Source organism: Enhydra lutris, unplaced genomic scaffold (genome assembly GCF_002288905.1).
Source record: "Enhydra lutris kenyoni isolate GAN:26980312 unplaced genomic scaffold, ASM228890v2 scaffoldscaffold2, whole genome shotgun sequence".
NCBI lineage: Eukaryota > Metazoa > Chordata > Mammalia > Carnivora > Mustelidae > Enhydra > Enhydra lutris.
The window spans coordinates 30,888,537-30,905,228 of NW_019154086.1; the positions used below are offsets into that span (position 1 = coordinate 30,888,537).

Below are 16,692 nucleotides of genomic sequence, written 5' to 3' on the forward strand. Positions count from 1 at the left end.
AGCATTGTGGCCAATGATTTTAGGGGGAATATGGAGATTATTAGCTGCATAAAATGTATCCTAATTATAGAGTGACTTTTTAATTCTTTTATTTAAAGACTTTATTTATTTGACAGACAGAGATCAAAAGTAGGCAGAAAGGCAGGCAGAGAGAGAGAGAGACAGAGAGGAGGAAGCAGGCTCCCCGCTGAGCAGAAAGCCCATGCAGGGCTCGATCCCAGGACCCTGGGATCATGACCTGAGCTGAAGGCAGAGGCTTTAAGCCACAGAGCCACCCAGGTGCCCCGTGAGTTTTTAGTTCTTAAATGATTTGAAGAAGAGAGCGATAACAATCTTAATTTGCATAAAATCATCTAATTTGAAAGTTTATTTACCGTTGCTATTATAGTATAAATACAAAAGGTACATACCCTATGGCTTAGCAGTTTCACTTTTAGGAAATCTACGCAGCCATTCAGAAAGAATGAGGCACACAGATGTATGGCTTCAGAAAGTTATCCAAGGCATAATATCAAGGGAAAAAGTTAACTGCAGACCAATCTGTTTCCATGGTCTGAAAAGACAGCCCATATGTCACTATCTCTACAGAGATGTATTTGTTTAAACATAGGGCAGGGCTGGGAAGGACTGTTAACAATGGTCACTTGGCAGGGAGAGAGAGTAGCAGTGTAACAAAAATTGGTTGCTTATGGATGACTTGACTTTCCTGTTTTAAAAAAAATTAATGAAAGAAAATCTCAAGTCACAAAAATGTTGAAGATACCACTTAAGAAAAATGCTAATTCTTGATATAATTTTCGTTATGTTATTCTTTTATCAGGCTGATGTTGCTTGTATTGATACAAGGCTAGCAAATGAGCACATTTGATAAATTAGATGTGACCATTTGCTAGCTGGCATATTTAAATTTATATAATTTATAGAAAACATATATGAAGATTGAGTACACTTTGAAGTACTTAGAAACAGAATTAGTTTAATAAAGTAGTGGCCATTCACATTTAATATATACATTCTGCTTTTGAACTAGAGTCCAATATTCAAATCTTCCAGTGACATTAAACATTAGATTGATTTTTTAACTTCCAAAGTAAAAATACATTTTAATGCTATGCTGTCTTTGCTGGCAACAGAACAGAGATTTTTCTCATAGATTGTGAGAATTTTAAGCTATCTTTTCAAAAAACAAGAGAATAAGTATATTTTTATAACTTTTACAAAGCTCTTTAAGGTCTGTTTAAATGCCTTTCAAACGGATTTAGAAATTAATCAAACAATGTCTCTTGGGAATTACATTGCACAGTTATTATAGCAAGATGAGAATACTTAGAAATTGGAATTTCAAGTTTAGGACAACAAGTAAAAACGGAGTCTCTGGTATTTTCTAGGCTATGGTGAATGCTAACACATCCGTTATTCTCTTATTAATGATAGAGAAGGGAAGTTAAAAGCCTCATAGCATCTTTTTCTGAAAGCAGCCCACATGACCTCTGCCACACAAGCGTGATTGTAGGAACACTTAATGTGAATAGGTTATTTGCCTGGAAGCGTTTCTGGTGGAACAGCTGTTAAGTAACATGGGACTTAGGATGCTGATTATGCTCTATGTAGGTCCACAAATTTTAATGAAATATTTTAAACTTGGAGAAAACTGTATTTATGGGCGATGATCATTTTGGATGACCTTCCATTTTCACCTCACATACTGAGAGTGCAGGGGATTCAAATACACAGCATTTTGCAAAGAGTATTTTTACAAACTATTAATCAATTAGTTATGCGTTATCTTCTCCAGGCCAATTAGATGTACTACAGCAGAAAGAGAGGAGAGAAAAGCTACAATGGTGCTAAATAAATAATCCAATTACAGAATTTGTTTAAACAAACCTGTGAATCTTTAACAGTAGTCAGTCATTCATCCATTGGGGTGGTATTTGGAAAATATTTATTTCTCAATTATTTATGCTTTCAATTCCATTTTAATTTTAGGACATAATTCTTGTGTCATTCGCAGGTAGACTGTAGTTACAGACTTTACGTAAGACATGGGATTTTGGCAGCTCATTTTTAAAAAGATTAGGAAGGGAGTCTGCACTCTATTACATTTCTTACACTGTAGGATTTCAGCCCAAGTCTCAAGTTACGAGATGCTAAAAGAGGGTCAGTTCAGTTCATCATCCTGAGTTGTCACAGGATCATTTTGCCATTCCTTCTCAAGATCTAAAAATAAAGTGGTACACTGTTGAGTTTACAGTGGTGTATTACTATATTGGTAGCCTTTACTTCTTGAACACTGGCCTATAGCTCCCAAGGACAGCAATCATAGGAGCCAGCAGTGGACCCTGAATGACCACATCCACATCACTTGAAATATTATTTCAGCAATAAAAAAATTACACTAGAAAGTCTGGTCTAGTGTAGAAATAGTAAGATCCTTGCTTTAACTCCATCCCACTGTTGTAGCCCCAATTACAACAGAAAGGCACTATGTACTCTGTACTTACCCATGACATTTACTTAGGATAGATTTTCTTTTATTGTGGCAAAATACACATAGCAATTACCATCTTAGCCATTTTAATATCTACAGTTCAGGGTTCTTAAATAGATTCACAGTATTGTGAAACCATCACCACCATCCATCCCCATAACTCTTTTCACCTTATGAAACTGAAACTCTTTACCCCTTAAACAGTAACCCCCCATTTCCCCCTCCCCCAGCCTGGGCAACTATGGTTATGCCTTCTGTCTTTATGATTTTAACTAATCTGAGTAACTCATATAAGTGGAATCATAACAGTTTGTGTCTTTTTGTGATTGGGTTACTTCACTTAATGTCCTCAAGGTTCATCCAAGTTGTAGTGTATTGCAGAATTTCCTTCCTCCTTTTTTAGTTAACATACAGTGTTATATTAGTTTCAAGTGTACAATATAGTGATTCAGCAATTCCATATATCAGCTGGTGCTTATCACATGTACATTCCTTAATCCCCATCCCCTCACTCTTTCCCCTCTGATAACCATCAGATTGTTTTCTATAGTTAAGAGTCTGTTTCTTGGTTTGTCTCTTTCTCTTCTTTTAATCTTTGCTCATTTGTTCTGTTTCTTAAATTCCACATATGAATGAGACCATATGGTATTTGTCTTTCCTTGACTGACTTATTTTGCTTAGAATTTTCTTCCTCTTTAAGGCTGAATAATATTCCATTTTGTGCATACGCCACATTTTGCTTCTCCATTCATCCATCCATGGACACTTGGGGTTGCTTCCATGTTCTGGCTATTGTGAACAATGCCATTATGAACACAGGTGTGCAAGCATTTCCTTGAGACTGTACTGTCAGTTCTTTTGGTATACACATAGACACCTACTTATTTTTTGTGCTGGCTCCAAATAGCTTAATTTAAATAACCAGACTGTTAAATAGATGGCTCATTTGACACGGGCAAATTCATTCTTCTTTCACTGGAAAATATTTATTGAGAGCTTTCTTTGTGTCAGGAATGGGCTAGATCCTGGGTGTACAATGATAGCCAAAAATAACTTGGAAATAGGGATAAGAGTGTTTTGATTTAGAAAAACCCACCAGTTAAATATATTGACCAATGTCCACCCCCGTAATAAAAGATGAAAATGATTAGAGAATTCACAAAATGTTCTTTCTTACCTTTATTTTTACTCCTGTTCTGTGGTAAAGACTCAAGTATTTTCTTATGAAGATGATGTGCTTTTTCATTATTCCAGAATGGAGTTCCAAGGAGTTAAGCTTACATTTAAAGGATGGCATTTAAACACTGTCTAAATAATTCGAGTACTATGTCAATTGAGTAATGGCCAAGAGCTTGTTTAAAATTCCTTCTGTCAGGGCACCTGGGTGGCACAGTTGGTTAAGCATCCGACTCTTGGTTCTGGCTCAGGGTCGTGATCTCAGGGTCTTCATGCTCAGCACAAAGTCTGCTTAAGACTCTCTCTCCCTCTCTCCACTGCTCTCTCTAGAAGAAATAATTCTTAAATAAATAAAATTCCTTCTGTAATACTCAAAAGGAATTTGGGGATAGGGAAATGGGGGAAGGAGTAACATGGGTACAAGAATTCCAGATCAATTTATCCATAGTTCAGTGACCAAAAATGTCACCTGTCTTGTTCCGTTTCCAGCTTTTATTACTATCTTATTTGTACACTTAAAGATTTTCACTGGATCCCCAAATGAAAGGAAAATTTGGGGTAGGATCTAACCAGACAAGACTCTATCTTTTAGTTCCAAATAATGCTTTCTATAACAGTACACAGTGGAAAAACAAAGCGTATTGGGGGAACGCAGAGGGATCCACATGGCTGTGCAAGGCCTTACTGCCAGACATGATGCTCTCAGAGGTACTGGAAGTCTCCTTTCAGTTTTCTTTGCATGTCTCGGCTCATGTCATCTTGGTAGTGATACAAGACTGTTGATACCAGTGGCCAAATGAAGGCTTGGCTTATTTATCCAATTCTCCACTGAAAGGTAGAAATGGTCAGAGAAAGCCGAAGAGTAACCAGAAACCTCAAATTTTGCCTGGATTTTTCATAAAATTGAGAGGCAGGGCCACCTAGGTCTTTTGCAAGAGGGATTCTTCCCTGGGTTAGAACTTCCATGGGTTAGATAGTTCCCAACCTTCCAGGGCAACTATTAGGAAGATGGAGGTGGATGGCTGGCTGGGAGTCCTTGTGGCTCCAGAGCCATCTTTCTTCAAGTCTTCATCAGTTGTGATTTCTTTCATGAAGACTTCTTTAATTTTCTAACTTGGAATAATTTCTTTTTTCACTGCCACCGTGTTTTCTGCTCTGCCACTAAGTATTATATTTCTTGTGTCATATTCATGTCTGAGCTTGATAACTAAACCTTTTGGAGGCACGATCCCCACTAGACTCACCTGTGTGTACTCAACTGCACATATGGTGCCCAGGACAAATAGGTATTGAAAAAAAAGATTAATGAATAAGTGGGTAAATTTGACTAAAGAAAACCTGAGATCCCTCAAGTAAGTAGATGGTATAGGTCATTAACTGCAGAGCAAATAGGGTTTCCTGTGTTCTTGGCAGGGAGGGAGATCAGGGAGAGCTGGGGACAAAGCTGGGATAGAGTCCACCGACCACGGCATTTCAAGCGCATACATAAGGAGTACACCAATGTTGGGGTACAGCTTTTCGCACCATTACCCATGCAACTATCTGTTCCATATTTCCTTAAGCTGGCTAGCATGCTAAAATGTTATTTTGGCATACACAGAAAACTTTTTCTATGAAGGGCATTCTTTTATGTTATGTTGCCGAAAAATCAAAGAAGGCAGGTCCACTCATTTTATCGGTGAGGATGCTAAAGTGAAGTAGGGGAATGACGTGATGCTCTTATTCCATTTTCCCTAAGAATGTAGTCAGAAATGAAAACCCAACTTATATTATGAGCACTCATCATTCTGTATGAAATCAATGTCTCAATAAACACCAAGGTCTCATGTAAGTCCAAATTGTTATCATTACTCAAGTGACATGAAAGGGATTGTTGTGTTTTATAGACTCATTACATTAGGATATTAAAGAAGGCCAGGATGCATCACCTAGTTGAGTATGGTGATATATTTGATAGTGTTCTCTGAAGCCTTTCTCATTAAATTTGTTTTGGCTTATGTGGTAATAGTGTAGTCTTCAACAGGAATGTAGGTAAATGAAGTTAATGATACATTAAAATGAATCATACTGGAAATCAGGAAGGAGGGGAATAGTCATTGAGTTCCTGCAGGGACTAAAGTTTAGTGAATTAAAAAACAACTTGATTCTCCATGTCTTGAAAAATTTAGCTTTAAAATACAAATCAACTGTAATTTAAACTTCTGTGTTTGGGCTACTTGCCATAAAGGAACACTGGTGTTAAATATAATTAACACAGATCACAATATTTTCACTAGTTATAAGTAAGGAGCGTTAGGCATACTGGAAAAAAATGCCTAGTCCAAGTTCACTGAAGAATAAACTAGTGGACCAAATGACAACCCATATTCTTGTAAAATATACTTTCCAAAGGAGTGAGAGTCCTTTTACCGTTTACAAGTTATGCAAGGAATGAACTACAAAATATTTCAAAAACTGTAATCCCTCCTTTAGTCACTAAAAATGTATGTATCTTTACTAAAGATCACATGAACCTGAGTTTATGCTGGGCACTTTCACTTACAGCTAAAAAAAGAAGAGAAAAGAGAAGAAAAGACCACTAGCACCTACTTAGAACGTGAACCATGTTTATATGAAAACAAGTATTTTATCATCAGCTTATTTTCCATACCTTTTGCAACTGGGATCTTTATATTTTAAAAATCTGTTTATTTATTTAAAGATTTTATTTATTTATTTGGGAGAGAGAAAGAGAGAGAGAGAGCATGAGACGGGAGGGGCAAAGGGAGAAGCAGGCTCCCCACTGAGCAGGGAGCCTGATGTGGGACTCCAGGATCATGACCTGAGCTGAAGGCAGACGCTTAACCAACTGAGCCACCCAGGCGCCCTTTATTTATTTTTTAAAAGATCTATTTATTTGTTTTTTTTGTTTGTTTGTTTAATAGGGAGAGAGGAGACACAAGCAGGGGGAGTAAGAGAGGGAGAGGCTGAGCAGGGAGCCTAATACAGGACGCGGATCCCAAGACCTTGGGATCATGACTTGAGTTGAAAGCAGATGCTTAACTGACCGAGTCATGCAGGCACCCCTACTTTTAAAATTTTTATAGGAATTACAGTTTTAGTAGTTTCAGAAATACAACAAAGATGGCTTTAAACTGTCCTGCATATTGGTAATCCTCGCCCCCAAACTTTTCAGGTTTATACTGTATTCTGAGGCACAGTCTTAACCGAGACCAAATTAGAGTGACACCAGACAACAGAACAAAATAGAAGGGAAATATTCATGTCAGCTGTTGAAAACTAGTTTTGCAAGGCCTAGAAATCCTCATCTCTGGCATGTTTAGTATGGAAAGCATGGTTGATTTTCATTCAGCTACTGGAGAAAGGTATTCTACAATGACAGATAGCCTTATCAAAATTACAATTAGCTGGCTTTCTCTGCAGGGACTAGCAGTTGGGTAAGTAAGACTGAAGTGAGAGCTCTCACCAGTTTCCTCAGAAATGATTTCTCCATCATGGGTATTTTGTCAACTGATGAGGTCTAGTATGAACATATGGTTCTAGAAGAATGAGCCGGGATCTGCTAATATTTTTAAAAGGAACACTTAGTAAATGCTGATCTCTAAGTAATAAATTTTCAATTTATTTAATTTTCAAGAAATGTTTTAAAAAATATGTTTTTCCTTTAAGATTAACATGCTCATTCTGCTTAGATTGTTTGGAGTGCTTTTTATTCTGCCTAAATTTTTATAATAAGGTGAAAAAAAAGACTCAAAATGGTTTCATAATACATGGAAGATGAAATCTCACATGGATAGCATATAGTTTGATTCTTACATATGCATGATTAATCAAAATTGTGTCTTTAAATGATGACTTGATATTTTCCAATTTTACTCAAATACTACTGTGTATCATTTATTTTACCACTGATATTTTTATTAACAATATGACATTTTCATGCACTGTTAAATTTTACACTAGTTTTAATATTCACAATGTTTGGCTAAGTTCAAATCAGCAAATATTCAAGCCTACACGAGAAATGAATGAAATAGTACCTTTTTACATTATCAGTTAACTGCTTTTTAAGAGTAAAAAGTTAATATTGGGATTTAAAAACCTAAATTTCCAATGTTACTGTTAATTTAACCATATGTATATTATTCAGGCCACAGGACTACCCATTAGCCTTTCTTGTCGGAGGGCAATTAATCTCTTGAACCATTTTTCCTCAGCATCAGCTTTCTCAATAAATAACTGAAATAAGAAAAAGAAAAAGAAAAATGTTACTGTTTGCCAATAATTTGGATTTGCCCTTATGCAACATAAAGTACCTTTACAGAATACATCTTTTAGCACAAGATTTGGATACTGTTTAAACTTTTGGTGACTTCTCAACTGAAGATAATCTATTTGGAATTCATAATGTTCAGAAAGTCCTGGAGAAAAGGACTAATATCAACATTGTCTGTTAACAATTTTATGGTGCATTTTGTGAAGTTTACTTCCTACATACTCTCTCAGAGACACAGTGGAATGCCACGACTTCAGAGCAGAGAGCAAAATATGTCGATGACAGGCTCAATTCAATGAACCAACTAGAGCTCAGGCAGAATTAGATCTTTAATGCTAGATTTAAAAAACAACCAAACTTTTTTTTTTTTTTTTTTTGCTTATTTTTGTTAAGCATAGAAAGAATACTTCTGAAAGTCAGACAAAATGATTTGGCTCATACTGGCTTCAAATCTATGTAACTGCTCTAAGGGACAGGGGTCAGCTGCCTATTTCTAGCCAACAGGAACATATGAATCCATTGCTTCCAACAGGCTTCTTGTCACCAGCAAAAAATAACAACAGTTTAAACTCATTTCAGTCAACTAGACTTCAGTGGACATTGTTCTGATCCAAAGATCTTACATTTGGATGGGCCAGAGAATTGTCATCTTGGTACTTGATGGCCGTGGGGATGCTGCTGGGATCTATTTCTTTCTCACTACTGGGTGGGTCAGCAGCTCCTGGTGCTGGTCCTGATGTCACAGCTGTGTGCTTCACCTCACCAGGTTCCACGGACTGAAACATCATACAGAAATAGTTCATTAATTAGATCACAAGATGAATTAAAATTTCCCTTAACAATATTTTTTATTTTGAATAGTAATTGTTCATTTAGTCTCTTTGAGATACTGCTAATCATAAAAAGACCCTGGGTGAATAAGAAACAATTCTTAAAACAAGACCACAAATACAAAAACATGGAGACAATGTTGATCATTTTTTTATAATCAGCATATTTTTCTTGAGAAATTGAGACGTATGAGTCTATCTATAGAAAAACATATTTCATAAATCTAAATTCTATTAGTCAAAACAAGCAACAAAGCTCCAGCATTCATCTGGTCTCTTTAGAGGTGAAAAGCAAATTCAAAGTTTGTTTAGTTTTTGCTTTTTAGATAAAAGCCTCAGTGAGATATAATTCACATATCACAATTCATATAGCCTTCAGCATATCCACAAGAGTTTTGCAACCAACACCACAAGCAACTTCAGAACATTTTCATATTCCTCCCACAAAACCCCATACCCATTAGTACTCGCTAATCCCCATTTCTCCCAGCCTCCCCATCCCTACGCAACCACTCATCTATTTTCTGTCACTATGGATTTGCTTATTCTGGACACTTCACACAAAAGATCATACATTAGGTAATTTTTTGTTGTTGCTGGTTTGTTTTGTTTTCTGTGACTGGCTTCTTTCATTGAGCATGCTTTCAAGGTTCACCCATGAAAGGCTGAAGCATGTATCAGTACCTCATTCCATTTTATTGCTGAATGATATTCCATCATTCAGGGGCCATACAAGGGGCCAGGCACTGGGCTCAGAGCTGCAGACATGAGGACTGGTAAATCATTGCTGATGCCTGGAAGACACCAGCAATGTTGCGCTCTCTTGGGTTAAATCCCATGCCTCCCTATCTGAGAAAGGAAAAGGCCAGGAAAGTGGCTAACTAGCTGCAAGGCTGCAGGGATAACATGAAATGGACTAGATGAGAAACTGAAATCAGAAGTTAAAATAACCCAAGATGACTGGGAGATTAATTCCACCACTCAAACTTTTTTCTACACCCACTGGTTCTATATGTGTAGTTTTTGAACCACCATTTTCTTATTTAATTTAGCTACTTCTGAACATCCACTTCTCTGAGTGAAGGGTAAAACAGATGTCACTGGGAAAAAACACCTAGAAAATGAAATCTATATGAATTAGTTAATCCTTTCTTAGAATGATTTATCTTAGAACTGGATTCCATGTTTTCAGTATTTATTGAATGCTACTAACTGCTAAGCACTGGGTACACAAGGGAGAGTAAAATAGGTATGTTCTCTGTACCACATGGAGATTACATTTTGCTAATGAACCTACAGATTACTAACAAATAGATATCAAAATAAAGACAATCGCAAATTTTAACAAGGGACATATAGATACTTAAAGACATAACCGTTATATTTGGCAGTTTTCTTCTAGTATTTTGAAGCCAGTACTCCCCCCCACCCCCACCTCCATCACCAGGTGTCAAACTTTTCCGTCTCCAACATACTGGGCCGAGAAGGTCTACAGGCCTGTGTGATATTATACTGACCCTTTATAAAACCAAGGACGTAGATCAGTAAAGCCCAACACTCTGCAATAGGGAAAGGTGGGAAGTATGCTAATCTAATGAGGTCCAGACATCATTTTTTTGGTAGTCTATGCTGCAATCAGAGAATAGAGGAGCATGTCATTCTGCCTGTCTTAGCTGTGCTTTGATGGGGCTTAGACTGGCAGTATCGAACTACCTTGAAGAATTGCGGAGTGCTGTTGTTCTTGTTGTCAAAGATGTGGATCACACATATTCAGGTGGCAGAGGTACAACATTCTTTTATATCAGTGAACTGATCTCATTCTGTTTTTACCTACAGTATATTAACATTTTCTTTCAGAAGTGCTTATACACATTTCAGGTAAAGTTTTCAGAGATTAGGATCAGAGCATGGAAGTTATTATTTAAATGGGTAGTTAAAAAATATATGACAAGAATCATCAATTGCTTCTTTAAGTGAGGAAAACTGCTGGAGAAATTTTGACTATAAAAAAAACTCAACAGAGCCACTATCAAGTATCTGGCTTTGAGTAGCACTGCCACCTGGTGGTTTGGATTGGAAAACTTGTTTCAAAAACAGACTTCCAAGGAAAAAAGAGTAAGTTAGACACTGCTGCTTAAGGTTATTTACCCTCTTTCTGAACATAGGTGGATTATCTGCCAGCTACAAGCATTTCAGGGTTGAATAACTGGCAATAAGCTTATCTGTGACAGCAGTTTGGAAACAAACTGCATCTTGGTTCCTGAAGCTGATGATCTAGCAGAGGCTATCAGATTATCTACTCACACAAGAGAGAGATGATTGCAGAGAGTTAACCTGTTAAATCGATATGTGTTGACAGAGACACAATGTCTAGAATGTTGCTGGTAATAGCCACTTTCTGGTAACAGCTCTTTAGCTTAATTAGTGGAGTTCACAATGGTGAACACTATCAGTTGAAGGGGTTGTGAGTATAGAGAAGCCTTTTTCAGGGATACAAACTTTATGCCAGTGTACGTAGAGCTGTCTAGAAGAGAAACATATTGAAACCTGGGTCATCAGTAACTTAGTCCTCAAGAGAGTTAGTCTTTGCTATGCATCAGGGATAGCCCCTATCTCCCCATGATCTGGATGAAATGGTCCTCAAGATAATTTACCTCCCTTTGCTAAGTAATCTCCTGATAAATAATTCAGCTTCTTGGGCATCCTGAATTGCTACCTTATATTGCAGACACAGACATTTTAGAAACTGGAAGGGATATCGTTTTCTAAACTAATAAATTGGCCTTCTGTGTTATATTACAGTTGAGTGTAAATTTATTCACTGTTGGCCCATCACTGCTTTTCTGATCATTTTGAAATGCAGTGACTAACAAAAGTCCAGTGTTGGATGGCTAATACTTTAGACTGTTGTACATTCACTAAGGTAAATGCCATTTTCTCTCTCTCTCTTTTTTTTTTTTTTTTTAAAGATTTTATTTATTTATTTGACAGAGATCACAAGGAGGCAGAGAGGCAGGCGGAGAGAGAGGAGGAAGCGGGCTCCCTGACGAGCAGAGAGCCGGATGCGGGGCTCAATCCCAGGATCCCAGGATCCCGGGATCATGACCTGAGCTGAAGGCAGAGGCTTTAACCCACTGAGCCACCCAGGTGCCCCTGTCTTTTTTTTTTTTAGCATATTCCCCCATTAGTGAATGCATGCTTTCTTTATACGTCAATAGGAACGTGCATTGAGTTCACAATTATGGGAGACACCGAATGACTAAAAACAAACATGGGGTCTGGGGTTGAATCAATTTTGTGTGAATGTTCTTTCTTGTCATTTATTAGTACTTTGACCATGGGTTCTAAAATTTGTTGAGCCTTAGCTTGCTTAGTTTTAAATAAAGGTTACTGGGATTTTAGATAAATATGTTAAATGTCTAGCATTAATGGCAGCCATTATTATTTCAGTCACTTTAAATTATTTAAATATAAAAAACAAAGTGGGGCTATGTTACAACATTGTTTTACATCATTTGGTTAGTGTTTTAATGTTTCTGAATGCTGTGTTGAAACAAACTGGCCCGAAGCTTCTGTCTGTACACTGAACCAGTAAGCTACTATGTGAGCTGTGAAGTAAATTTTTAATTATTTGCTTAGTAATACAATAGGTCACCAAGACTCCAATGAGAATTTTAGGGTCTATAAACCATAAAAAATTACATAAAACAAGCTGTGACCCAACCAAAATGAGAATCTTTGCATCTCCAATTCCTTTTAAGAATGCCATAGCCAGGGGCACCTGGATGGCTCAGTGGGTTAAAGCCTCTGCCTTTGGCTGAGGTCATGATACCAGGGTCCTGGGATCAAGCCCTGCATCAGGCTCTCTGCTCAGCGGGGAGCCTGCTTCTCCCACTCTCTCTCTGCCTGCCTCTCTGCCTACTGTGATCTCTGTCTGTCAAATAAATGAATAAAATCTTAAAAAGGAAAAAAAAAAAAAAAAGAACGCCATAGCCAAATGCAGCCTTCAGCATTCAGGAAGAGGAAGAGGTGGAACAGAAGCAGGGAGAGAAAGAATAATAACAGCTTTTATTTCCTGAGTGTCAGGCACTTGGCTAACTGTTTCATGTAAAGTATCTTGCTCATCCTTATAAAAACTTCTGCCAGGGCTATTACCTCCTTTTAAGATAAGAGAGCCATGGGGTTCTCATGTGGTTCAAGGACACACAGTCAATGGCAGAATCAGACCTGAACCCACATCTGTCTGACCGTACATCTCATGTTTTTGACCACTGCTTCCCAACGGCTAAACCCAAGATTTATTTATTTATTTATTTTTTAAAAAAAGATTTTATTCATTTATTTGACAGACAGAGATCACAAGTAGGCAGAGAGGCAGGCAGAGAGAGGAAGGGAAGCAGGCTCCCTGCTGAGCAGAGAGCCCGATACGGGACTCGATCCCAGGACCCTGAGATCATGACCTGAGCCGAAGGCAGCGGCTTAACCCACTGAGCCACCCAGGCGCCCCCAAGATTTATTTATTTATTTATTTATTTATTTATTTATTTTTTAAAGATTTTATTTATTTATTTGTCATAGAGAGAGAAGCGAGAGCGAGCACAGGCAGGCAGAGAGGCAGGCAAAGGCAGCGAGAGAAGCAGGCTCCCTGCCGAGCAAGGAGCCCAATGTGGGACTCGAGCCGAAGGCAGCGGCTTAACCAACTGAGCCACCCAGGCGTCCCTACCCCAAGATTTATTTTTATTTGGTTTTAATTTTAGAGGAAAGAAATAAAGATGTTGGTAAAATATTTTAATTAAATACATTTTTAAGTGGCTCAGCTCACAGTGCTGCATTAGTATTTCTAGGCTGCTTTTGCTTCTCCATCATACTAGCCAGCTCAAGGCTTTCCAGAATTGATTTTATTTCTTTGTGTGAATTATTATTAAGGGGCACCTCTTTTAAAAGACAGCTGAAACAGTAGATGAGTTGCTCTCACACAGATTCATGAATGTTCCTTTTGAAACTGAGAGAATTTATTTATTTTAGAGAGAGTGAGAACGAGAGCTTGTGCAAGGTGGGAGAGGCAGAGGGAAAGAGAGAGAATCTCAGACTCCCTGATGAGCGTGGAGCCCTATGTGGGGCTTGATTTCACGACCCTGAGATCATGACCTGAGCTGAAATGAAGAGTCAGATGCTTAACCAACTGAGCCACCCAGGTGCCCCAGGAGGCCCCTATTTCATCTTAGTCTTCCCTATCCCTTATGGTGGCATCTGAACTTGAAGTGCAAGAAAAGCTGTATTGAAGGTAAGAGAAAATTCCAACTTGGCAATGAAAACTAAAACAGAAACTAATTATTAAAATAATTAATAATGATGGTCCCTTTGCTCAGAGATATAGGTGAAATTCCTTTATACTGGTCCCATGGAAAGCCATTTAACTATACTGGGTTTTGTTAGAGATTTAGGAAGAAGACTTTTTCCCTTGGATTTAGTCAGTTAGCTTAAGATAAATAACCTTCAGATGTTATGGGAAATAATCTTTTAAAACTTTTCTAGTGGCTGCAGTGAGGTGAAAACATTATTAATTCTGTAATGGAAATATACAGATATTATTACATTTATACCTTTCAAAAGACTTTAAAGGTAAAATCAGATCTAAAGATTTTCTGTGTTTTTCAACAAGAGGTCTGCCTTACTGGTGAGCATGGAAACTAGGGGAAGATTAAAAAATGTAAATGGGACAAGGTGTTGATACTTAAGACAGAATGAGAACCTATAGTAGAAGTTTTTTTTTTTTTTTTAAAGATTTTATTTATTTATTTGACAGATCACAAGTAGGCAGAGAGGCAGGCAGAAAGAGGAAGGGAAGCAGGCTCCCCGCCGAGCAGAGAGCCCGATGCAGGGCTCGATCCCAGGACCCTGGGACCATGACCTGAGCCGAAGGCAGAGGCTTTAACCCACTGAGCCACCCAGGTGCCCCATAGTAGAAGTTTTTAAGCACTATGCTTAGTTTACAGAATGTGCATAGATATAAAACAATTTAGATGCTAGAGTATGTTATCTAAAAATAAGCATTTATTGGATCAAGAGCCATGTTAGATATTTGATACTCATTATATTTATTCCTCAACAACTCCAAAAAGTAGGTGTTATTGGTTCTATTTTATGAATTTGGAAACTGAGGGCTGAAGAGGTTGAGAAACTTGCTAAAGACCATAAATCATGGCAGGAAGTTTGCAAGTTAAAATTCAAACTCACATCCCCTTGAGTCCTAAGTTCCACCCTCTTTCCTCTATATCAGGTACACTTCTGATCAATTTCCTTGTTGATTGCTGGTTTTGCTAGTTATTGGAAGAGCTGCCAGTATCTTGGAGGGAAAACAATTGAATTAAAAATAAGTTTGTTGGGCGCCTGGGTGGCTCAGTGGGTTAAGCCGCTGCCTTCGGCTCAGGTCATGATCTCAGGGTCCTGGGATCGAGTCCTGCATCGGGCTCTCTGCTCAGCAGGGAGCCTGCTTCCCTTCCTCTCTCTCTGCCTGCCTCTCTGCCTACTTGTGATCTGTCTGTCAAATAAATAAATAAAATCTTTAAAAAAAAATAAAAAAATAAAAATAAGTTTGTTATTATTTTTTAAAATAATTTTTAAAAAAGATTTCATTTATTTGAGAGAGTGTGAGAGAGATTATGAGTGGGGTGGGGGGAAGGGTAGAAGGAGAAGCAGACTCCTTGCTGAGCAAGGAGCCAGATCTGGACTCGATCCCAGGGCACTGAGATTATGACTTGAGCTGGAAGCAGCTGCTTAACTGACTGAGCCACCCAGGCACCCCCAAATAAGTTTATTATTAATAATTACTATCAAAAGGGGAAAAGTTGTTTAGCGGAAAACCTGGTGTATTAACTACAGAGGAATAAGTATTTCCACAGAAAGAAAATGCTGTTTATCTTCAGTGAGTCCAGTGAGACCTGGGAAGTCAGGGTGAACCTCAGAAAACAAATATTAGGAAAGTAAATTACAATTCTTTTAGGACATATGAATGACCTTTTAATATGTAAGATATTCAAGAGTAAGGTATTAAATGAGCAACTATACTTATGGATGTCCATTTTACAGTTCCACCCTTTTTTAGGAGTCGTGTTGGTGTACACTATAGAAAGTTCAAATGAAATTGGCAAATGAAGGCAGGGACCATGGCTAACCAGGGCTGGCCGGTGCTGTGTACCCAGGCGCGCAGCACATGCTCAAGTCACCTCTCCAGGAAGATTTAAAACGTATATGGTAACTGAAAAGATGTTCATGTCACTAGCAATAAAAGAAATGCTAATAGGAAAACAGAAGGTCAATTTTCGCCTGGCTATCTATCAGGTCAGTAAATGGGAAAAAGGACTTGGTGTTAACCAGGGTGTGAGAAGCAGGCATCTCCTTGTACTTGTGGGCAGAATCTGTATTGGGACAATGTGTGTGGAGGATGACTTTGGGAACATGTGTGAAAACAAATAATATTAACCTTAAGCAGATAACTCCATCTTGAAAAACTTGATCTTAAGGGGATAAGAATGGATATTTACAAACATGTATGTCATACCTTCAGGGTTACAACTACTTAAATATCTTGTATCAGAGAAAAAAATAGATGAATTATGATAAATTTGTCAGCAGGATACTTTACAGTCATTAATATATTTACAGATACAGAATATTTTTGAATAAGTGGTAATAATACCATGCCTTCATTACATGTATGTTATTAAAGAATACATGCATCTTACAGTGGAATGCCTTTTCCGACTAAAGGAACAGACTCCTAAAGGCGGCCCTGATAATAATTGAAAGAATATATGCAATATTCAACAGAAATAAAATGCCAATCAAAACTCCTTTTACTGGAGTTGAATAAGTGAAACCCATCTGGGCAAAGAGTGTACATACGTGTTACTATTTGG

At 37.8% G+C, this 16,692-nt stretch overlaps 1 protein-coding gene across 1 annotated transcript in view; it reads right to left on the reverse strand.

Moving 5' to 3' along the window:
* Positions 1-7,360: 7,360 nt before the first annotated feature.
* LOC111146093 (arginine and serine rich coiled-coil 1) overlaps positions 7,361-16,692 on the reverse strand; it is a 452,933-nt gene continuing 443,601 nt past the window's right edge. Inside the window, exons 10-11 of the mRNA XM_022501478.1 lie at positions 8,567-8,719; positions 7,361-7,906 (exon numbers count right to left, since the gene is read on the reverse strand). Coding sequence (XP_022357186.1) covers positions 7,814-7,906; positions 8,567-8,719 — 246 coding nt within the window. The 3' untranslated portion in view covers positions 7,361-7,813. The remainder of the gene's footprint in view (positions 7,907-8,566; positions 8,720-16,692) is intronic.